The sequence below is a fragment of the Rhinolophus sinicus genome, chromosome 1 (genome assembly GCF_057876585.1).
Source record: "Rhinolophus sinicus isolate RSI-liver-muscle chromosome 1, RSI-T2T, whole genome shotgun sequence".
NCBI lineage: Eukaryota > Metazoa > Chordata > Mammalia > Chiroptera > Rhinolophidae > Rhinolophus > Rhinolophus sinicus.
The window spans coordinates 149,769,713-149,796,405 of record NC_142501.1 but is presented as its reverse complement, the minus strand read 5'-3'; the positions used below and the strand labels follow the sequence as shown (position 1 = coordinate 149,796,405).

The 26,693-nt window shown below is 32.3% G+C and overlaps 1 protein-coding gene across 31 annotated transcripts in view; it reads right to left on the bottom strand.

Moving 5' to 3' along the window:
* The window catches only part of ADGRL3 (adhesion G protein-coupled receptor L3), a 756,105-nt gene that overhangs the window by 387,242 nt on the left and 342,170 nt on the right, over positions 1-26,693 (bottom strand). For all 31 annotated transcript variants that reach the window (XM_088791158.1, XM_019743751.3, XM_074324504.2 and 28 more), the window contains one exon: positions 20,443-20,656. In XM_088791158.1, coding sequence (XP_088647284.1) covers positions 20,443-20,656 — 214 coding nt within the window. The remainder of the gene's footprint in view (positions 1-20,442; positions 20,657-26,693) is intronic.

The following is a 26,693-nucleotide window of genomic DNA, read 5'->3' as shown; positions in this document are numbered from 1 at the left end:
TTCATATGTGAATCCCAAGATTCTGTTAGACACCGGTAAAATACAAACTAAATCTCTTCTTCAGGTATAATATGTTTGACTCACACAGTGTATTTCTTTTACGTGATCCAAAATTTAGAATTTAGGAGATTTTCATTAAAATCCAATTTCTGGTTTCTCTTTAGTTAAAAAAAATAAAAATAAAAATAAAGAACTAATTGCATATAGCTAGCGCTCCAACAAGGCAAACCCTCTAGATGGTGTATGTAGCTTCAGTTTAACAAGGTTCTATCCATCACCCTAAAGGAACCAGAGCGCATCTTTGTATCTCAATAAATAAACAAAATAAACATTAATTGAATGAGTTTGCAAAATGTTCTTTTCCTTTTTCATTTCTAATATTTGCTTCAGTTGCTGTTTTACAGTTTTGATCCACCACCCCCCCTCAGGTTGCTTATAGCATTGACTGTACTTAAAGTCTTTCTGTGTGTGTGTGTGTGTGTGTGTGTGTGTGTGTGTGTGTGTGTGTGTGTGTACCTTTAAAATTATCTACACCATTTCTCAGTAAGTTAATGGGAACACTGTTTATACTGTTAAATTGATCAATGAAAGAATTAATAGCATTTGAAGTGGTTTGTGTCTGTCATCTTCAAGGATACCACCATGGCTACATCAGAAGGAGCAAGATTGGGAGGAGAAAGAGACAAAACTGAGAAACGCAAAGGTCTGTGTGCAAATGTGGGAGATCAGCTACAAGGAAGCAGTGGAGGGTGACTGGTCCAGATTTGTTGGCCTTACAGATATCCATCCCCTTATTACATAAGCTGTTCTTGTACAGCAGTATCACCATCTACTTTCTTCAGAGAGAAGCTTGGGATTTATGGTTCCTAGCACAGCAGCATATGTGGAATAATCTTTAGCAATAGCTTATCCCTAAGGTTAATCTGAGTCTGTTCATGCCATCAAGCCTGGGCTTGTTCAGCATCAGTTTTCAATATTTATTTCACATACATAAGTTTTTGCGAATGGTCTACTGCAATATAGAAATGTTGGATATTTGTTGGATGTTTGAAAAGTAAAACTTGCATGTTTCATATCAAAGTAATTTTATTGGCAAAACAAAATAGCCTTTGGTTTTTCTTATATCTTTAGTTTGAAATCAAGGATCTTACACTAACCATAATTTAATTGTATCACCAAAGTATAACTAGAACTCCTTGTGCATCATGGTGTTTGTATAGAATAAGAATTATTGAGAGTGTATATTCTTGCATTTACTATGATCGACTCTAGTGGAGTTGCCAGATCCTCTAAAAAACAGTGTTGCATAATCTAAGAGACAGCATCACATAGCCTCGCTAGTTTTGTTGCAGGTGCATATTTGCTATTGACATTTCTTACGAAACATCAAGCTCTCTTACAAAATAAACAATCTTTGCTTAAAAAGTGAAAAAGATTTATTTTTTGAGGATCCAAATTTTGTGAAAAATACTTACTTTCTGTGGAAGCGAAAGTCATCATAAGAGAACTTTAAATTTTGCAAAAACCAGAAGAGTTAACTTTTTATTTCCATTTTAATGCAAGGTAGTTTCTTCCTATAATGAAAGTTTTCTAATTTTTTTTTTCAAGTTAATAGAATTCATGTGTTTATAATACACTTTTTATTTATTTTTTAAATTCAGACTGAAGTGAAAAAATTTTTTGAAGTGTTTGGTTACTGCTAAAAGCAATAAACATATATATATTTCTGTTAAAAAGAATCATACCATTTACTATGCAATATCTAACAATGGTTCACTTAGTATATGTGTTAACAAACAAGAGATGTTAGCACTCTGTAAAAATCGCAGCAGTTACTTTTATAGAACATATGGAATTGTTTCACTGAGTTTTAAAAGTACAATTTGAACTAAAGGAAAAGGAAAAAAGGATCATTTGAGATTTTAGATTGTTTAAGACGTTTTTTGCTAAATCACAATACACAGTTTTGAACATTTAAAATCTTGCAGTATGGGATTCACTGGTTATTTCATTCTTAGCACAAAATGTGATGACATTTCTCATTTTACCTTTTATGACTACTTTATTTCAGATAAAAAATATCATTGATCAAAAAGTTTTAAAGTGATTTTAAAAGTCCTGGCTAGTATGAAGCTTATCTATGCTCCCACATCCAGTTTCATTCATTAGCCTGACCTCAGCATCCGGGAGAGGAGAGCAGGCACTAACATTAAGGAGGTATCCAGGTGTCAGGTCCCAGGTGCCAGCACACACTTGGGAAAGAGTGTCAGCCCAGGGCTTTCGTGTTAGTCTACACAGAACGGTGATGAAAAGAGGGAGAATTGGTAAAGGCCTTAGAAACGAAACGTGCAACAAAACTAAAATCTGATTTCAAGTTTAGTCAGTGCCAAATATCTCTTTTTGCAGGGAGGATCTCCAATTCGCTGCCAAGATACCCAGTGCCCTAAGTGCTTCGAGAGGAAAGCAGAAGCACTGGCTTTCTTTCAAAATTGAAGCACCACCACGTGGGGACAACTTTTGTCTTCTTTGATGGGTTTGGTTTGGTTTTTGTGGGGGGAGGTGGTGCTGCAGAGACCTCAGTGATTCTGACATGCTGAGTCTTTGTGATTGACATTGTTATTTCTAGTAAAGGGTAAAACATTTTGTGATGTTCCACATAAAATACTGAACTGCCTTTGGAGTAGGGGATGGATAGTTTTGATTATCTCCACAGCATGTATTTATCTTGCTCTCGGTCAATAACATATAGATTTACCTTAACTGGGCATACTACCCCTGCCTTTAGGTATGTGCTTTGGCTGGTAGTGGAACCATTTTTAGCCACTGGTGCCAACGTCAGATGTCGGGGAAAAGGAGGAAGGAAACTAAGAGGAATGGCAGTTAGTAAGATTAATTTTTCAGAGGGCTGCTGTACCTTGTTCAATGTTTCTTTCTGAAAATATTCTGAGGGCTGAGAGATGAGTACTTTATTCCCAAACCTCTGGGTATATATAAAATAACTACCTTAAGTAATTCTGGTTCTAGTTTTATGGAGGAGGGTCTTCACTACCGTGTTTCCCCGAAAATAAGCCCTAACTGGAAAATAAGCCCTAGAATGATTTTTCAGTATGACATCTCCTGAACATAAGCCCTAATGCATCTTTTGGAGCAAAAATTAATGTAAGACCCAGTCTTATTTTCGGAGAAACATGGTAGCAAAGGAAAATTTTCATCCTTTTAGGCTTTCTGGTCTCTGAGCCCACAAAATGCCCAATTGTAGTAGAAAATGCATGGAGATACATACTTGAAAAGAGCCCTGAAGTTTTCTAAGCTCCTAGATTGGATCGTCCAAGAGACATTTCCTAACAGCATTTTTTTTTTTTTTTCTTTAACAGCAGTACTTATCATCTTCACAAGCAGCAAACTTTGTATTCAAACCTTTCCCTCTGACACAATAGTTTCTATTCCACAATTTACCCTGCTGGGTCCAAAAACACAGCTAGCTGGCTGCTCCCACTGTGCTGCTTATTTCACTAAGAGGAAAACTTTGGAGTGATGACATTGCCTATAATCTCTCCTAAAATTCTCTCTATTAATTACTAATGTAAACAGTGTGTGGGTAACTGTTCCTTATGTGGTCTATCAAAATGTTTTCAACAACACTGCCAGAATGAAATGACATTGTGACATCCTTCTCTAAAAATCTACAAAGATTATTCTTTGAAATATCTCAAATAGAATAGAGAAAACCTACAAAATTTGATTACTTAATATCAGCCTTAAAGGAATGATTTCTGGAGACATTCCCAAGCAACATTTCTTACCAATCCTGTGATATTTTCATGGCTGAAAATATAGCCTCTTGTAAGTATATAGATAAACATCTCAGTGGGAAGCAAAATACTTTGAAAATAATAATAACCTCTGTTATATTTGTAACATATTATACAGTATTATACCTAGCATTGTTATTTCTAGTAAAGGGTAAACCATTTGTGATATTACACATAAAACACTGAATTACCTTTGGAGTAGGGGGATGGATAGTTTTGATTATCTTCCCAGCATCTACTGCTCGTGTTCTGTCAAGAACATACAGAATTCCCTTAAGTGCACATTCTTCCCTCATTGTTAGGCATGTGCTTCACCTGGGATTGGGGTAGGTGCTGATTGGCTCAAGGCAGCGATTCTCAACATGGACATCATCACATTTGGGTCTTGATAACTTTTTGTTCTTGAGAGGTCATGCTGTGCATTGTAGAATATTTTGCAGCAAGCCTGGCCTCTTCACACAAGACAGCTTCATCACCCTTCCAGTTGCGAGGCCCAAAAATGTTTCCAGGCATTGTCAAATATACCCTGAGGGGCAAAAATCATCCCCAGTTGAGAACTACAGGTCTAACACAATCTATATATCCCACTGTCTACCAAAGTGACTGCTTAGAGATGTGAGCTCAAGCTGATGCAGTCAGGATAAATGGATTTGGCTGGGCATGCAGAGATAGAGACTTCTCCTTAGGGCACAGTGAGTCTTGGAACATCCCTAGCCATGACAAGGAAAATCAGGGATTCCTGGGGGTTCGAGGATGACACCTTCTGGAAGCCCAAGGAAGCAGGGAACCCAGAGTTAGCAGATATGAAACAAGAAGGCCTGAATCAAGCAACTTGTAAGACCAACTTTTCCAAGGATTATTCATTTATCTGAAATAATATACTTCTATTTATTTATATATTTGTGTGTGTGTTTTTTAATCTATGTATCTCATTTAAAACTAAAATGATCTAACAAGTTATATTCATAATGATGTGGAAGGAATAATACTGAACAACCTGCTTTTAAAAATATGAACCACTTTAAGATGCCAGGATGATGGAAACCCTTAGCTACGGTAGTTTGTATGACGTGCAAATGATAGAGCTTCCACTCATCTGTTAAGAAAGACACAGATTCTTTTTTTTTTAATTTCGTTCACCTCTGAAAAAAATTTTCCCAAATTAATTACTTTGCTTCCTCTAGCTTAAAACCACAATGGAACCCTGACAGACTAGCCACTACCACCACTGGCACAAAGTATAACAGAAATAATTAATTTGGAATATTTATGAATCTTAGTATGTAAATAGGTGTGTCTGCAATATCATTTAGGGTCTAAGGAATTTAGGAAAAAATAAAATTTACATTAGTTTCAATCATGGTTATTTGAGCTTCATGAACACAGTATCTAACATGTGCAAAAACTTTTTTCTGCAATTTATAGTCAAAGTGTATTGCTCTTTATGAGAATTAATAATTTGAGTTCACTGACACAGCTCATTCATATTTTCATAAATTATGTTTAACATATAAATTGATTGATTAGGAAAACAAATGTTTTGCAGACTGTATGGTATTAGAAATAAAACCATGTTCTATAAGTTTCAAAAACTGGTAGAATAACAATAAAGAGTAATTTTTGCCAGGGCCTGTTGAATAGACACACAAAACAACGGGTTTGTCTCATGACATTTGAAAGGAAATAAAAAGTATGTTTGTTAGAATTGGCCTACTAGATCTTGACCCATTTGGTGAAAGATAAATTTGAAAATTGGAAATCATTAATGACATTCAAAATCAGCGAGATAATTTTAAAGTTAAGAACGTGATGGCATTCTTAAGTACGAAGCAAAAAGTGGAGTGGAGAAGAGAGACTACAGAAGTAAGGCCTGAGGTCCTGCAACTCAAAGTGAAAGCACCCACCACCACAACATAAATACATACATACATACATACATACATACATACATACATACATAAAATAATCTGGTTTTAAAGGTAAACTTCATGTGCTATAATGATTTTCCCAGAACCAAACCTCTTTACCCGAAGGTCATAAAAGAATTAAAAAATTGTAGAGCAAAAAAAGTTTACAATATCTATACATCATACTTGTTTAGAATATGCAGCTGATGTATTGCCAAAGACATACTGGAGATTTTTTTTTCTGACAGGAATTCTTTATACACACCTCTTCCAACTTACATCAAAAACAATTATCAAAGTCCAGAAAGACACCTCTTATTCAACACTAGACGATAACATAGAATACATGCATACCTGTAGTCATTACAATAATAATAACCACTTTAACACGGTGGTGCTACACAAGTGGGAAAAGATAGATTCTTCTGTCCTCATTACGAGCCTTCAGTGCAAGTATTTTACTTCTAAATTGCTCAGAGAGCCAATGTGCACCAAGACACATGGCTTGCATTTCAAACCAAGGTCAGCTGCAAAGACTTGAAAGCACGTGCTCTGAACGAAGAATATGAGGCATAAGTATCTGAAGAGGAGACAGTGATTTCTAAACATCTTCCTAAAACACATATCATTTTGGAGCTCCAAGAAACATATTTTTCTTAAAGTCTCTATACAACTGTCGACTATCCCATTTGCAATTTGTTTCCTCTTATAATTAGGATATTCTATTTTTCAATTATAAGTTCCAACAATTTAAACTAAATTTTTTTAAACTTGCCGATAAATGAAAGATACACTTTGATTTCATAATAACAAATACAAGTCATTCTGCTTTCCAAATGAACTGGTGATGAAAACAGATTTACATAGTTATATGTAAAACAAAAAGGCACAGGTAACTTTTAACCTTAGATTAATCAAGTTACCTGTTTGAGCATAAATATTATCAACAGCAAAGTAAAATAATTATGTCTGGTCTATCTTTCTGACACAAAATTAAAAAGTAAATAAATAAAATAAATTAATAAGATGCTCCTCTATTTCTTAACAAATGAGAGAAAAAGTATATCGTCTGAAATCTTGAAACATTAGCTAACTATGTAACTATATCTATTTCCAGGGAAAATACATTGATGTTTTTCTTGAAATTAATCTGCATCCTATAAATACACATCATAAATATCCTATGCATTTATGTCTCGGAAGTTATGTTCTCATTTACTTGTGTGCGTGTTTGTGTGTGTGTACGCGCGCACGCACGCGCACATATGTATATCAACAGTAGTGGCATAACAGTTTCAACTCTGCTACTCTAAGGATATATTGAGTTCATGCTACCGTCATCAAAACACCATGTTCTTCAATTATTTCCCACAAGAAACTGGTACAACAGAATAAAAGAATGTAGGGGATAAGATTTATGTTGCAACTTCGTTTTGTCTTTTGTTGCTTACATCCCTTTAGAATGCAACTACAGCCATCATATATGTATTCCGCTACATAACATCAAGAATTATTTTTTCTTGATATGCACTAATGTTTAAACATTTTAGCTACATGTTATGTATTTAACATCTTTCATTGAGACAGATTTTTCTGTGATTTTGGAGGAGGCTTATATTCCAGTCCAATATCCATGTGAGCTTGTGCTGCTTTTATTAATTTATGCTTTTCCTCTTCTATGACTTAAAGTGAAAGATTATGCTACACATAATGTTTGTTGTTATAGTGGTAGTATTTTTTTTTTTTAACTTTTATTTAAGCGTGTTTTTCCAGGATCCATCAGCTCCAAGTCACATAGTTGTTTCAATCTAGTTGTGGAGGGTGCAGCTCATAGTGGTCCATGTGGGGATCTAACCAGCAACCTTGTTGTGAAGCGCACCCTGCTGTAACCAACTGAGCTAACCGGCCATCCTCAGTATGTTCCTTCTTTTTTTTTTTTTTTTTTTTTTTTAATGTTTCAGCAAAGAACTTTTACTGGACAAAATGATTCAATATAAGGTCATTTGAAAGATTGTATGTTATTTTTTTAGAACTGAACTTGGAAAGTAATTCAGAATCCTTTCTCTCCTGAGGCAAGGATGAAGGATGATCTACTTGTATTACTTGGAAAGGTGAAAGGTCTTTTATTACGACAAATATGCAGAGACTAACTTACAAAGAAGTACATTTTTGTGACCCTAATATCCAAAATACCTACACAGAAATAAGATCACTGTCTAGAACATTATAAATGGTAAACTGGGCTTAGGTATTTTTATACTATATTCTAATGAAAAGAGAAGTATTTTTTGTTTGGGGAGAGATATGAGATAATAAAAATTAGTGTTTAGGTAAAGTTAGAAATGTGTAGGTATAACCTGGGAAACTCATATATTACATATATCACTTATAACAGAAACCCTTATGTACTATAGCACATAACCAAGGCTTGGTAGGCTTCATAGGCATAATTCTGAAACTAAAACTAAAACTACTATTATAATGAAACAAAAAAGTCAATGTTACTAAATCAGGAGATAATATTAGCCTATTATCTTTAATAATATGTCAACTTTGGTAGAGGACTATCGTAAATTTTTCACATAAAAATAGCATACACTATTTGATATGTAAATTCAAATATCCAGGAGTAAATTAATTAAATATAAAATACAGATTTAGTCAGAGAGTCATTGGTGATGGTTTGAAAACATCAAAGTGTTTCTAAATAATTAAACAACATCAGTAATTTTAGCTAAAAAGGTTCGATTCAGTTCAATTATTATCTTCTCACCTTCAAACCCATAGCCATCTAGTTTCCTCTTTTTGTAACAAGCACCTATCCTCTTGTCTTTATTACTTTTGATGTTTTCTTATTTTTATAATGTAATATTCCTGTAGATTTACATTCTTTTCAAAATATTACTTCAACAATAAACTCACAAGTCCAAAAAACAGATCCAAATTTTTATTTTCATATGATTGATAGTACTAATAATTATGGATGCTAGCATTTTTGGAAAGACCTCAAGTCTTTCAAGTCAAAACACACATATGTATAGTATATATCAAAATCAGCCAATATGCATGAAAAAACATATTGTGCTTTTACCATTTTACAAATAAATATGATTTACATATATCTCTGCTACACATGTAATAAATACATGATTTTACAAAAACCAGTGCCATTAAAGCCTTTTTCATATTAACAAATATTAGAGTAACAGTTATTCCCCAAGAACTTGGGAAATAACATTTCTCTTAAACTATTCACATCACCACATGATGGGAAAATTCAAAATGTATTACACAGAATAATTTTTTTTTTATTTAGTAATAGTCTTAATAATAAAGAAACAACAAATCAAACTCATGTCTACTACAGTATTCATTGTGGCAAATTTAGCAATATGTTTTCAGCATAATGGAGTGCTTGCAGGAAACAAAAAATAAATTTAAATACAAACAAGAATAAACTGATCTATATATAGTAAAACAAAGTTACCATAGAATGGTACAAATACAGAGCAATCCATCTTCATTTTTATAACCTATTTAGTAAAAGCTTTGATTGTAAAGAGTCACGCTGTTTAAAAATTTACATTCAAGTTTGAGTAAGAATGACACATTTTCTCATTTGCAAGTATTTAAAAGTATTCATGTGATATATTTAGTTTCTAACTCATGAGTCCTCTCTATGCTAAAGTTTAAACGGCGTGCCATCTATTTTCTTCTATTTCCATGTACCGTGCAAATGTCAACTTATTCCGTTATTCTAAGTAAATTCATCTTTACTGAAGTATTCATGTAGATAATTTTGTTCCCGTAATTCCAAAATTATAAAAATAACAAAATATGATTTCACAGATTTTTTTTTCTAAATAAATTTCACCACAAATATTTGTGTTTTTGCCAGAAAACTTATTGTAAGGCAGAAAATAAATGCCATATAATTTAATAAGCTTCATGCCATGTTCTCATAATTTGTATATGAAAATAGTAGCCAACCACTAACACTGTAGATGTATGTGAGGGTAAACATATAGGTACACACACACATGCACATATTTTCTTTTCAGTATTAATTCATACTTGTTTCTTAGGTCAGTTCCGTTTATTAAAAACAATACACCTATTAGATATGGCTCACAAGGCAATAAATTGTAGTTAACATGGATTTTGGACCTGGACTGCCTAGTTTAAAATTGCAAATTCCCAATCACTGTGTTACTTAAACTTTCTTTAGTTCACTATCAGTGAGGTAGGGATGACAATAGTATCCATTTCATGGGAATGAGAAAATAATTAGATGAGTTAATTCATACAAAGTGCTTAGAACATTGTCTGGCCCATAGGAAATTCTCAATAAATAAGTGCTAATATATGGTTCGGAAATATAGAGTAATGCAATTAGCTCTGTTCTATCAATGCTTATTTTTCTAAGAATCATTACATCATCCAAAACACCTTATAAACATAATTGATTCAAATAAAAACGGGGTTTAGGGCCTGGAGAGTTTCAGATTCACAATAATTAAATTGTTTCTATCAAATTTGGTATGGCTGTAATTGAATACTGATAAAACCTGAGCCAAATCAATCCAATATTTGGTTGAATGTTTGAGAGGAAATGAGTATCTTTTCTCACCATCATTATCATGATCAGGAGCAGTTTTTAACTATTCTTAAAACTTCATAATTTAATAATCCTTGCAATACTAAATAAAGTCCCACATCTCTCAAATAAGCCTGTGTGTTGGTTTAAACTAATCAGCAAGTAAATTTCTAAGTGCTTTAATGATCTCACTGGCAAAATGGAAGTGATCTCAATATGTATTTCATAGTTATGGGGAAGAATAAAACAATGAAACCCAAATTCTTTACCAGAGTATATAGCAAATAAAAAGCACACAGTAAATGTTAACAAGTATTATTATTAATAACAAATGAATATGCTCCCTATTTATTCAAGTACATTATATCCTGAATATTACAGCTAAAGGAAAACTACCTCAATAGTCCAATGGCAAGGAAAGGATAGTTTCCTAAAGATGACACTAAATGACTACATTGATCTATTTTGTAAGCTTGGTTTCTTGTTGTTCACCAATTGCACATACTCATATAACCAGGCCAGATCAAGACACAGAATGTTCCAGCAATCCCTCTCATGCACCACCCCCACACCATACGTGGTCATCCCCACACCTCCAAAGAAAACCACTACCTGACTTCTAACATCAGAGATTCAAACCTGAGGATCTTAAAAAATTGAGTTTCTTTTATTTATAAGACAGGAAATCTTCATTTCTGCCATCCTCTGAAATTAGATCCAGCATTCCTTATGCATTCCTTCCCTGCAAGCAGCAGCCTGCTGAAGCCAAGGCTCTGTCCCTTTGGGAGGGCATGGCCTCTCCAGGCCCACCTACCTCTACTTCTTTTGTCACCATCTCTATCCTGCTGGTATAAGAGCTTACAACACTTGTCTTTTTCCATCTCTAGGTCCAAATTTCAGTGTCTTGTAACTTTCAACCACCTCAATCCTTTTTGTACATCAAGGTGGTATTGGATAAATAAATAAGTAAAAATAAGTAAATCAAAAAGGAAAAACTTTAAAAAACAAAACAAAAACAGATTGAATTATATAACTTATGGATGGATTTGAATCTTTCACTTGCTTTTTCTAATGCACTAAAAAAAAATTAATAAAGACCTTTCCTTGTATCAAAATTTATTCTGTTTGAAAAGAAAAAAAAATGGTAAGAGAAATCATAGGCTTTGTACCTAAAGAGAGCAGCTGCATGTTTGTGCTATCATATATTAAGTAAGTAATTTCAGGTAAATTTCTTAAACTCCATGTAACTCATCTCCTCATCACAAAACGAAAAATGAAAGGCCGTCAAAATACTTCGGGACCTGCTCAGCCAATAGCCCAGAAATCTTTAAAATCATTGTAATGACAGAGAAACTGTGGTATGTATTCTGAATGTCTGCTAAATACCACTATAATTATTTTTTCTCCAGAGTCCAGTGGATAGCACACTAAATCAGTGGCAGATCTATGTTCATAAACTGCTTAGTTCTTCTCCATTTGGATTTAAACAATAATCAAGATAATTACCTCAAGTATTTTCATGCAATATCCCCTAATTTTCAGAAGCTTTTTATCTTTCCTTTTTCAGTAACATCTTATAAATATTTTCAACAAGATGTTGAGTTCTACAGACTGACCAGGGAGTGAAAACTTATCTCTAAAAAGCTGGAGGTGGGAAACAGGAAAACTTATCTCTAAAAAGCTGGAGGTGGGAAACAGTTAAGTTAATCATTTGCCGTAAATGAAAAAAAAAAAGGTTCTTATGTTGTATATATCAAATGTGAACCAAGACAAGTTCCAGGTAAATCTATCTGACCAGCTCTAACTGTATTAAGTCTCTATTAGGATTACTATGTTTAGTCTGTTTGGCAATGAATTTACTAATGGCTAAATTCACTGGAGCTACCACTAACACTGACAAATTAAAAAGAATTCAGAAAATTTAAAGCATACCAGTAAACAGCTACCCAAACTTCTAAAACTCTGTCTTTACAAGATTGACTATTTTAAAAAGATAATTAAAATCAATGATCCTTTAAAATTAAAAACCTTTTTTTCCAACATATACGTGTTTCCCCAAAAATAAGATATAGCCAGACCATAAGCTCGAATGCGTCTTTTGTGGAAAAATTTATATAAGACCTGGTCTTACATTATATACTATATTATATTATGTTATACTATATTATATTACATTACATTACATTATATTATATAAGACCAGTATTATATATTATATTATACCCAGTATTATATTATATTATATTATATTATATTATATTATATTATATTGTTATGTTATGTTATATTATAGTATAGTATATTGTATTGTATTGTATTGTATATTATTATATTACCCGGTATTATAATATATTATATTATATTATATTATATTATATTATATTATATTATATTATACACTGTCTTATATTATAAGACCTGGTCTTTTTTTTTTACATATTGGTCAAAAAGTATTTTATTCATTGGACAAGCAGACAATATTGCCCTGGTCTTGTAGTAAAATAAGATTGGGTCTTATATGACTTTTTGCTGTAAAAGACTGATGGTTTGGCTAGGTCTTATTTTTGGGTAAGCACGGTATGTACTTATAAATTTACTTCCTCCAACATTTTTGTGTTTAGAATAATATTATGGCTGGGCTTTCCCCTGCCCAGCACTATTAATTTATGTGATATATTCCATTTAAAAATAAGCTAATGTAAATTTCTATTGTTTTTAACATTATATTTTTAATTTTAAGCAGTTTTTGTTATAATTTTATGAAAGATTAACTGCATGAGTATCTGAACAGAAACGACACAGTAATTTTCAGGTTATAAAGGTTCTAATTCTCATTCGGCTGTGTATTATCAGAGACTACGATACAACATACTGACAGTCTTCTCCTCAAAAATAATTCACTCATAGAAAAATAACAGATGAATTTAAATAAAATAGAATGAGTATTATGCAATGTAAAAATAATGACAACACATCATAAATGACTAATGTTCAGCCAAAAAGTAGAAGTGAAAAAAAATTTATTTGCAGTAGCATTAATTCTCCTACTTTGTCTCATGACCTCTTTAATTCTTAAAGTTATTAAGATTCACAAAGACTATCAGTTTATGTAGTTATACCTATTGATATTCACCATGTTAAAAATGAAAACTGAGAAATGTTTTAAAGTACATTGTCGCCACTGCCTTGATCCCTGCTAAGACGTCAGCAGGTTTACACACTATTCTTTTGCACCACCAGTATATCTTTGCACCATTGTATATCTTATACAATGAAAAAGGAAAATAATATCTCAGTGTTGTTATGAAAATAGATTTGGTCTTCTGGAAATCCTGGAAAAGACTCAGGGATTCTGAATGTCCAGAACCACGCTTCGAGAATGGCTGCACAAAAGGTTCGTATCTCCTATGGCCCATAAGAGACAACCAACACAACTCCCTTTAGCTTTTACCCTAAGCTATCCTGAAATATTTGAATCATTTATTAAATTTTTAAATTTCGAACTACACATATGTAACATACAATTCCACTCAAAATTAAATTAATAGCAAGGAGGATCAGGAAGCATTTTACAGGATATTATCAAAATATATTCTCAGAATTGCAAAGAGAAAAAAACATTAGATAAGATTAGAGAAATGCACTCCAGATAGAAACTTTCCTGTTTTTCCATATTCTCTATATTTGGGTTTCGGAAATGGGAGTCAATTTCCTTTGTTCCTTAATTTCCCCTCTTTTTTATTATTATTTTTATTTAATAAACATACACACAACAATGATCCTACAGGCACAGAGTTATATGTGTATAGTTTCTATGTCTATCTGTTCTTTTTACTGCAAAGAACACGAATTCAATGGATAAGTCCCTTACATAAGGAATTGTTTCTGATCTGGTACAATTTATTAGAGAAATATAAGATCATAATGGAATGGAATCCGTCAAAGGAGCAAAGGAGAACATTCATGTTGAAAAACTCATGTATATACACATAGTTATTGCAATACATTTACTAAACAATGTACATACAAAAATTGCCACTGGCATTTCTTCTTCTACTGCTCTTGAAAGAATTTCTAACTTCACCAGGAATGAAAACAACAAAAAACAAAATCTTTTGTAAGCTGTAAAATCCCCTGCAGAGGTACTGACATAAACTGAAATATCACTTTTTCAGCAACGTGAGAAACAATTCTTTCTCTCCATCCTTTTTTTTTCTTCGCATTTTCCTGATGTGACTATGACATGTGAAAATGTAATATCACTAAAATACTGCTAAAAGAAGTTAGATCACTCACTTAGATAGAAAAAATACTCCAACTTTATACATTAAACATCTATCACTCACTTAGAAAAAATACTCCAACTTTATACATTTAACATCTCTACGTGATAGAAAACTCTAAGGATGACATTATTTAAATGTCTAGATTCGTGATCTTTGGTTCTAAGATAATTCAAAATGCAAACAACATACCATTTCCCCCCGAAAATAAGACCTAGCTAGACAATCAGCTCTAATGCATGCGCCTTTTGGAGCAAAAATTAACGTAAGATCCAGTCTTATATAATAATAAGGGTATTACAGCAAAATAAGACTGGGTATTATATTATATTACATTATATTATATTACATTATATTATATTACATTATATTATATTAAATTATATTATATTATACGAGACCCGGTCTTTATTACAGTAAAATAAGACTGGGTCTTATATTAATTTTTGCTCCAAAAGACGCATTGGAGATGATTGTCCAGCTAGGTCTTATTTTCAGGGAAACACAGTATTTATTTACATGTCTCCAGAAATAACTGCTAATATTTCTTTGATATTGTCCTCACTGAAAAGCTCACTAAAGTTAACTTGATTTCAAATATTTGTTTTTTCAGCCTAAAAAATAATGTATTAAGGATGGATTTATAGATAGGAAATGGATTTGTTATTGTATAGGGTGGGAAAGGAGACAGAGTTTATCAGTAATGGTATGGTGGTAATGGTAATACGTATACTTTAAAACTCTTTTAAGGTGATGGTTGCACCACTTGATAAATTCTCTAAAAATATATTGTGCACTTGAAATGAGTAAATTATGTATATATAAAAATGCTTCAATAAAGTTGCATAAAAAATGCATTGAATGAGAGAAGTCAGACACAAGAAGCATATACTATGTGAATCCATTTACTTAAATTGCAAAATGGGCAAAACTAACTTAGGGTGTTAAAAGTCAGAATAGGGATAATTCGTCACACAAATGGGTATATCACTGGTATAGGGCACAAGGTAGACGGATGTCTGTTAATGTTCTGTACTTTCATCTGGTTGTTAGTTGTACAAGTTCGTTGAAAATTCATTGAGTTGTACACTTATGTACAATTTTCCTGTTTTGCATTCCTGTTTTGCATGATACGCATATATATATATATATATATATATATATATATATATATATACACAGTGCATCTCCACAAATGTCTAGTGAATTAGAAAATATATGCTATTCTATTCTATATAAATTCGGCTGTTATATCACATATTTAAAATATGAGTCATAAAAAGCTGGAATGAGGCTACTGTATTATGATATTCAAACTTCCCACACATAGATGGAGTTTATGTCCAATTTATAAGGACTCCAAATGAGTTTTTATTGGCCAGGGAATTACATTAAGCTAGTTTGTCATTGAATTATCAAGGTTTCTTAAGAGGACGTGCCACAGCTCTTGGGAGAGGGCTTGGGGGCATAGAGGTGGGGGACTGGCCTCATGCAGTGGCACAATCAAAAGAGGTCTTAGAGAGATTAAACAGTGCACAGTGGAAAACCAATAAGCTTGTGAAGCCAAGACAGAAAAGGATGGATGAAGTGTTATTGAAAGGAAGCTGTTCCATTGTATTCATTTTTGGTGTTTATCCATTTATATACATCTATTATCACTTGGGTATCCACTAATGCTGCCATCCTTCAAGGACTAGCTTAACACTTCCTTCACAATGAACACTTCCTAATATCATTTAGCTGAAAGAGACTTCCTCCATTTTTTAACTCTTCAATCAATGTAAATGAGATAAAAATACAATATTAAACAAATTACATAACTATTTGTTTTCAACAGCCTCCCCTGCCAAAAAAACCCCAAAACAACAACAACAAAGAAAACAAGCATAGTTTTGGTGGCAGGAAGCACATCTCACTTATTTATCCACTGAACTCCAGAGTAATTCTTAGCGTGAACTATATATGAACTTGCAAGTGTTGGTGGAATTAAAAATGGAAATATTTCCATTAATACCTAAAGATAGTATGAAACCTCAGCTGAATTTAAAATGCAAAATTTCTGCAGTTGCCATTTGCCAACAGTCATTTTCACATTTAGATTCTCAAGCTATATGTATTATTTTTTAAACCCTCTAAAGTGTATCAACATAAAATGAAAAGAAATAAAAACTCAGATAATACAGTTAAGAAAGCTCTAAAGTGGCATGACAACACTGGAAAGCATATTTTTTTAAAGTTCATTTACACAACATTATATGAGGTGGGATCAGAAAATATGGTGAATGTTTAAATTACAAAACATTATTACAATAAAAGACACTTTGCCATTAATCCCCTCAAAATACTCCCCTTTGCTTCGAACACACTTATACCATCTTTCTTGCCACTTTCTGCAGCAGTTCTGGAAGTCCTCTTTTGTGAGTGTCTTTAGTTGCGCTGTCATGGCTGCCTCAATGTCCTGAATTGATTCAAAATGTATTCCTTTCATGGTCATTTTGACTTTGGGGAAGAGCTAGAAGTTGAACGGTGCCAGATCCAGTGAATAAGGTGGATGAGGACACATCATAATGTTTTTATTTGACAGACATTGCTGTGTGTTTTTATTTGACAGACATTGCAGTATGTGACAGGGAGCATAACCACGATGGAGGATGAAGTAAAGACATGAAAGAAGACATGAAACAGGACTTCCAGAACTGCTTCAGAAAGTGGCAAGAATGATGGGTAAGTGTGTTCAAAGTGAGGGGGAGTTTTTTTTTTGGGGGGATTAATGGCAAAGTATCTTTTACTGTAATATATATATATATATATATATGTAATATAATATATATAACATATATGCAATATATAATATATATGTAATACAATATATAATATATAGTGCATATACATATATATGTAATATATAAATATATATAATATCTATGTAATATATAATATATATGTATAAACTAATTTAAACATTCACTGTATTTTCTAATCACACCTCGTATACCAAGTTAGTTTTCAGTCAAAATGAACAGAAAATCTGGTTTCTAGAAGCCTACAATTTAGACAAGGCAACTGCCTAAAATGTGATAATACAGGTTTATAAATGTTCAGACGCTATACATATGGATGGAGATGATAATAAATGAGATTAGAAATTCTGAGAAGGATACATGTGTTCTGACATTTTAACAAGTCTTTTAGTAGGATAATGAAAGAAGAAGGAAAGCACACAAAATTTGGAATGGGTAGGGGACAGATTGGCATGAGAACACACTTGGATTTGAGAAGACCAGGTGCGATCTGAAAGGCAGTGAGGAAACAGGCTTTTCTAGAACTGATATCAGATTGAATATTCTACTGGGGGAAAACGTGGCAATTGAGCACCATATCCTTTTTGATCAAGTCCCCAGTTTTTCACACTTAACTAACATGTTAGTATACAGTTTTATTTATGCATTTGCTCAATGTATATGCAAACATTGCATAAATAGCATTTCATGCCTGTCCTTGTCTGTGACATCTGTCTAATTTATGAGGCTGAAGAAAGGTATAAAGCCCTTTTAACAAGGTTATGCAAGAATATAACAATTTTTATTTATTTATTAATAATCCTATCTAGAGACATGCTTAATACTCCTCCTATCTACAGACATGCTAGAGATACAGTGTTTCTAGAATTTTAAATGAAAAAGAACACAATAATTTATCTAAGATACCTATTAGAAATGTTCCATCATGATTTTCATTCAAACACATATAAACTGTCCATACCATTCTTTGTACGGTATGTCCATACCATAACTTATAATTATTAGCATTATTTAACATTCTGTCATTGGTATGACAATAATGTTCATTATAAAGCAGCTTAGTTGAACATGGACCTCCCATCTCTTGGGAGCTTACAAGATGGAACCGGACTTCTTCTTCCCCAAGAATCAAAGCATTTATTTTGGACAAGTATAAATACAGTACATTTAAGAGTCCAAATACAAGCAAAGAACCTGCCTCTGTAGAGAATTAACCACAGTTATTTCAGCTAAGTGACAATTCTTACTTGAGAAACCACCAGCAGGGCTTCCGCAAATGATTTACTCAGGGTGCTTAAAGCAATTTTACTCCGCAGATTCGTCACTTTATAGTCATATCCCATATAATTCAGTAGCTCCAGAGGACTTTTTTGGCAATAATTATAAGATTAAGGGCTTATTTTGGGAGCCATTAATAATATCAATGAAAGGATTAACACAATTTTAGTGAAAATCATACAGAGATCAAAGAGCTAGTGAAGTCAATGCTTCCGCTACATTTTAAATGAAAACCTAATCACAGAGAAGCGGAATCTCCTTAACCCAACACTCCAAATGGATTCTAAAGATTCCGATGTTTAGTGGTCTGACAGAAAAAAAATAAAGTGCCCACTCCTTACTATTCATGGAAAACCACTCCTGAGAGACCATTACAACACCTACATACAATGAAATGATTCAACTTCTTTTAGGCATAACATCAGAAAATTTAACCAAAGTGGAGGTATGTCAAATATATAACAAAAGAGCTGCACAACAACAACCAAATGCACCTAAACTAAAATCAAATATATCGCTAATTTTAAAATCTTATTTCTCATAAACACTCACCTTAGTATGAGACAGCATTTTAGCAATAAACAAACAACAGCCCCCAGGGTTTAGGCCATTATCCTTCAAGTACACTGTATCTCAGATACTTCGATCTTCAGAAAATCGGCATGTTAAAATTTCTTTTAATAATTGATAAAACAGCAATTTATAAAAAATAAGATATTCACCCTATCCACTTATTAAGCACGCAGAAAAATACTTTCAGAATATTAAGTATATCAAGTAGACAAAAGGTTAAAAATAAGGCAGGCTTTCTTACATACAAGAAAGGTAATTCTTGAAACCTACTGTTCTTGTTTTTATACTTCAATTTGTTTATTTTTGCATCTCCTGAAATGTCCTCCATATTTTAAGAATAGAAAACAATAGAAAAAAGAAATGCCTAAATAGAAATACTAACGAAAAAATAAATTCACTAAATAAATCATTTATTGATTAAAATTAATTTTGTGAGCAAACTGAAAGCAAGCAGGCTTATATTAAATGAACGAGCTCCTCTCTGATTTCTGAGAAATCATAGTAATAGTGAACAAATACTAAAAACATATATAATATTTAGCTAATTTTTCAAGAAACTTGAATGTAATTTAAAACTTCTATACTATGGATTCCTATTGACCACTCTACCTAGAGTTGAAGATCTTGTGATATATGGTGTTTTAATTTATATTATTGTTATATAGTAATATTTTAGAAAGCTTAAAGGTTTTAAATGAATTAACATATATTAGTTATCAAAGGAATAGTTCTTTCATTGTTTCCAAGGCCAGTAATCTTTAATCAATAGTATTTTACTATACTGTATTTTGATTAATGACTATAAAAATTGCCTATTAATTTATTTTTTAATCTTTTCTTACACTGATAGAAAATAACTTTTTGCAGTAAAATAATTTTTCTGAAATTTCTGGAGAAAATTATAAAATTCTGCTTTTGAAAACTGAAAAATAAATTTAGTTTCTTATCTAATGTACCCAGTTCCAGAGAACATAAAGCAGACCATGAAAGTTAATAAAGGTTAATAATTTCCAAATGCCCTTTGCAATTTCTAACACCAGAATTTTAGTGATATGTGGAATAATTTGATATCGAAAAGGTAGTTCAGATTATCCTAAAATAACACAATACTGTTTATATTCTTACACACAGATAAATGTCAAGAATTTATATTATAAATGCACAAAGAAAAGAATATTAGAAGTATCATACCTTTGAGACATAATCTTATAGGCATCTGGGAGATAACATCGTATATTCTCCATCTGAGCAGGGTCAGAGTCACAGATTTTGTCATCAGTCCTCCCATAGTTGGCACTTTCAATCATGATGACATCGGTACCTGGACAGCGGAGCTCTATGGGGTAGCTCTCACAGGAGAGCTCTCTGCGGACCACAGCCATTGGTATTGGGGCGCGGCTGAAAGCTAACGGAAAGAGGAAGATGAAAAAAGTAAGTTATCTTTACTACATACAAAGTAAAAGTACATGCGTTGGTTTTTTCAGCGTTTAGGGTAAACAAATACCAAGGAATAAAGCAGTTGCAATTCATAATTTTAACTAAAATAGAGTATCTCTCAATTTAGTAACTTTAGGGTTTTTTGTTCTTGTTACTATGTATTCTAAAAATAGCAGGTATTTCTTAAAAACTTGATCTAACAGGTTTTGTCTTATAAATGGAAAAAAGCACTCCAGGTTTTCTAAAACTTTGGCTGGTATGTGAGGTAGACTATATAGAAATATCATCCAATTTGCTGAGTAATATTATCAAATAAACCTCAGGGGTATTATGTGTGTATGTTGTTTTGTTTCTCATGCAAACCATCACTAAAAATGTGTTTTGCTCTTGAGTTTATGTATACTTATTTAAATAGTCTATTTCAATTTAAAACACAATTTTAATGTTTTAAGTAGCAGTTAACATAATCTGTATACTTTAGGACTTAATTATACAAATAATGAATGTTTTTTTAAGAAAACAAATTGTGTATGGAGAAAAATTAAATTTTCCTTCATTTCCCTCCGCTCACGTTTCCCCCAGTGCCAAGAGGCTACCAGTTAATAATGTAGTAACCTTCCTATTAGAATTTTCTGCAAAAAAACCAAATAGACATGTTTCCTCCCACCACTCTTCTTTTTTACTCAAGCAAACTTGACTGAGGTCATATCAAACTACACTTATTGTTTCATATCTTGATTTATGTTATTTATTACGTTAACAATGTATGATGCAAACATTTTCAATTCTATATCGTATTCCTCACGTTTAATGGATGTATTATATATACATATACAATATTATTTAATTGGTCTTATGTTGATGGGCATTTAGGACTATTCCAGTGTTTCTGTGGCATAATACTTCAAAGAAATATGAACATATTATGTACCTTGGCTATAACATTTTGAAACAAAGTATAATGATCAAAATATAAATGAAATTGTTGAATCAAAGGGGATATATATTTTAAGTTTGGCAAATATCAACAACTAAATGTTCAAAAATTTTAATAAAAATGTACACTTCCACCAGCAGTACTTTTCTCTTCAAAAGTACATTCATCAATTCTTTCAAATTTGCCAATGTGATAGACAAAGAAGGAAATAATGAACTTATTTTAATTTTCACTATTTTATTTGTACAATGAAATATATTTTCATGCTTTTGATCCTTCATATTTCTTTAATTTCTGAATTGCTTGGTCACATTTACTCATAGTTTGCATTATAAAAGTTTTTTATATATCAAGAAATTTGAAAACTCGTTCTTTATATTTGTGGATAATGTTTTTTCAAGTTTTCTGTTTGGTTTTACATGTTTACTGAGCATATACACATATTTAGTTTTTATACAGCCAACTATCTATTTTTCATGTCAGGTTTTGCAGTTTCATAATCCAAGACTGTGAATATAATCAGTGCATTATTGGAAGAAAGTCAAATGTTTAATGGTAAAAACTCAACAATTCTTCTTTTAAATTACATGTAACTGAAATTTTAAATTGTTTACTAACCATTCAATAAGTTGATTTCCACATAAGAGAATTAATTTTAGAGCTCCAGGATAGCTATAAATTTGCATTGATAATTAACTCACTAATGTGCACATACATTAAACATGCATTTAAATAAACATATGCAACTTTTCTTGTTTTTTTTTTACTAAGCATGAAATATGAAAGGAAAAAAAAGGAGAAGAGAAGCGAGGAAGTAAAAGGAGTGAGGGTAGAGAAAGATAAATTTTATTGGTATAGTTTCACTTGAGACATCGAGAAAATATTGATTTGGTTTGTAAAACTGTACCTATTTCAAAATTGAGAATGACATTAGTTATATAGCATTTTGGAAAAACTAAAACTGTACAATAGACCCCATGTATAACTTCTGAGCAAGTCACTTATTAAAGTTCTGAACCTGCACTATACAGTTAATTCCATTCTGGTTGTCTTCAAAATCTTGTTTGTGTTCTCTCTCTCTCTCTCTCTCTCTTTCTCTCAGCAAACACACACAAGAATCTAGCACATTCACAGCAATGATCAAAGAGAGTTTACATAATTAGAAGTGGTTGTAACATTATTTTTAATGTTAAATCTTGAGTCAACATATTGACAGGATAGTCTTATAAGAGAAATATACTTAATTTCTGAAATGTGCATTTCTATTGTTCCTAAAATAAAATATCCTTGTTTACCTATCATTCAGAAGTTAGATGTTGTTTAAACAAAAAGTCCTTTTTAATATTGAGAATATTTTCATTGATGTATTTAGTAATTTCAATAACGGAATTATTGAATAATGAAATGTTCTAATTTGGGGATTAAGTTTCATGATTTTGGTCAGTTTAAATAGTATCACAGAGGTTTATTTTTTATAAAAGGTCCTTGAAATCAGAATTTTCCAGAATTTTTACAGTAAATATTTGAGCATTTTCTAAGAGATAATTTACTTTTTAACTTTGGTATAACCATTTAAAGAATCATGTTGCAGCTACTTCCAAACACTGAATTATCTGGCTATATCTGTTAACCAATTAAGCTAAATTAACTTTAAAAAAGTTAATTTAACAAAGAAATAAAACAAGCAAATCATACAGTCAAAGCATTTGTGTGAATATAAGTGGACAATTTGGTTTATTAAACTCATCAGTCAATTTTGTCAAAACATGTGTATATAAACATAGATTTAATTGGGGTCTTAACTGTCAAATATATGATTTAGAATCAGACACTAGACAGTTACAAAGCCAACTAGAATGTGGAGACCCAAATTTTCCATGTGTCTCCTTTGGCCCTTCTACAATTATTCAATATGGCAAGTTTTACAGAGAACTAGAGTTGATTTGTAGATTCTTTCTATCATTTAACATATAATTGTATTTGTATCAGTAACCCAGTGATAAATTACATTTCTAAATGATGGATGCTTTGTTTAAAGGAATGTATTTCTGGAAACTGTAACATTGTCTAATTACCTATTTAAATTACTTTTAATTATATTGTTAAAGGCTTTAATCAGCAGGCAAAGTCCAATGGGGGGAAAAAAAAACAAAACACTTAAATTGAAAATTCTGTTTTACCATACAGTTATCATGCTAACAATGGAGAAAATTTGGTTTCTAGAGAAAAAGATTAAGACATGAAAAATGTCAATAATTCAAATGCAGTATAGTCAATGAAACAGTTGACTGTATGCTACATTGGATAATACTGCATTGGGCATTGTGAAATGGCAATGAAAAAACTAATATAGGTCAAAGGCATATTCTTAAGCCCCTTCCCACTTTTATCCACGAGTTAATTTGTTATGACAAGGAACGAAGTGTCAACTATTAGGTGTATAACAGATATTAGCTGAATAAATAGGAAAAGCTTTAGATGTGAAAACTGGTAACTGTCTGGTACTACCTACTGACCAGGTAGTTTGGTCTGCTAATGGCGACCAAAACCTCAGGAAGTGCCCAAGTTCCATGTCAAATACACACTTAATAAATAAAAATAAATAAATAAATAAAATAAATTTTAAAAAATGCCCTGACCAGGTATTAAAACAAGAGAACTAGCTGTCTGCTCTTGCTCACCTGTTTCAGTACAAATCACTTTCATTTTTTTGCACTTTATTTGAGACCTCAGCCACTCTGTTATTGAAACTTCTTGTTTTGTTTCTCTCTCCTTAGACTCTCCTACTTAAGCTGGCTTGGTAATGTATGACTCTATTCAACTCTGGTTTATCCATGTATTGTTCTATATACTCAAGGATCTACTAAGAAAATAAGACTGTATTCTAATCTCCACTTAGCAGAGAATGAAACCTTCAGCCTGCCTTATAAATTTGTTTGTTATGAATATAAAAATATTAGCAAGACAGCCTACATTTGTATTTATTTTCCATTTCTTTATCTTTACACTTTGTTTACCCCAAACTGTGTATATTTAAATAAAATTCAACCTACTAGAGAAAATTTAAAAAAAAAAATGGATAAGGAAATGCAAATTAGAAGGCTATTTTAAGTAGTAAAGACAAGATGATTGCTTTAAATGGTTAATGACAGAGAAGATATTTGATCTCTGTTTAGGAACAAAAAAATGATAGGCTATTATGATTGGTAGAATGTGAAGTTGTAACGGAGAGAATGATGACGATGACTGCCACGTTTCTGCCATGAACAAAATGACTCAGAAAATAGACCTCTATGAATTTGAGAATCGTAAGGCAGTGCTTAAAACCACAGCTGTAGATAAGATAACCCAGGAGGGAGTATAGCTTACATTAAGGAGGTCCAGGAGTCAGTTTTAAAATATGTTCACAAATCTTGGATAGTCCTCCATTTTTATTCCCTTTCCGTTGAATGTGGCTTTTACTTTGTGACTCTAACAGGACATACTGTGGCGAAAATGACAGTGTGTGATTTCCAAGACTACCTTATTAGCAAAATGTTGCTGCTTCAGCCTCTCTCTTGGATCACACACTGTGCGCAAAGGCAGTCATGGTATCTTGAGCACACTCACGCAGCCCCACGGTGAGGTACAGGCAAAGAACAGTCCTCGCCTGACAGCCAGCATGAACTTGCAAGGCAGGCCAGTGAGGCAGCTTGGAAGCTGATCCTCCAGCCACCAGAAAGCCTTCCTTTGGGCAACTGCCACCCCAAAAGAGACCTTGAGCCAGGACCTACTAGTCAAACTACTCCCAGATGCCTAAACTGAAAAAAACATGGAATTTAACAAATGTTTATTGTTTTAAGCTACTAAGTTTTGGCCTATACATTATAATATAGCTCTGAAACAAGCCTGAAGGAATGTTTAAAGAGTGTACTTGTAAACTAATGGGCAGATATTGAAAAATTACCAAATAAATAAATACATAAATAAATAAACAAACAAACAAATAAACACACACACACATATATATATAATGAAATACCAGAAAATCTAATATGATAATCTAATATCCCTTTGCTTATACATCAATTAGGTCACTAGTTTAAGTATAAATATAAAGATACATTTTTTAAGTTTAAATATATAAAATATATTTTTACTTATTATTTATTATTTAATTATATAAATATATAAATATATAAGTATATATATATACTCAGTTTTCCGCACTGAACACTGATTACTAATAGATGTTTCAAGTATTTTTTCCCTTTATCCCAATGACCATAATAAGGAACAAAAGGCACTTTTGAAAACTTTGGAATGAAAAGGAAATAGATCTGGTTTCTCTTTAGAAAGAAGCAAATCAAACTATTTGTCAATCCAGATTAATGATTTTAAAGGAGTTTCTTAATTACTTACACCAATGGCTCCTCTGGTTCTCAGGCCTTCGAGTTTGGACTGAAACTACATTGCTGTCTTTTCTGTACCACCAACTTGCAGAGAGCAAACTATGTGGCTTCTCAGCCTCCCTAATTGTGTAAACCAATCCCTCTTAACAAATTTCTTCATATAACTCATATAGGGTAACTGTGATATATGAAATTTGACAAGCTTTTGAAATTGTATCCCTCCTGAATATAACTGGAAAACAATCATGAGAACCCTGTCTAACATTGTGAGTGTGGCAAAATCCCAAGAGAGATGGTACCCACGACTACTGAAACCAAAAGTTTACAGAGTAATGACAAGATCAAATAGGTGAAAGTTAGGAGCAGTGGCAGACAGATGGGCAGATGACCCAAAGCAAAAGCACCGAGAATATTCTATGTGTCTCCATGGGACTCTAGGAGCTTGTCGTTGGAGAGAGAATACACACACCTATGCAAGGTTTTAAAACATCATAAAGCACAGTGAATTATGTGGAACCGATTAAACAGCAATGAAGTGATAAACATGTGTTTGGGTGCTCAAGAAAGTTTTATTGAAGGAAGCAAACTTAAACTGGTCTTTAAAAGGTTGAAACAACATGTGACTAAAGGAGAGGAGATAGTAAAACACTACAGGCAGACATTCTGAGCAAGGAAAG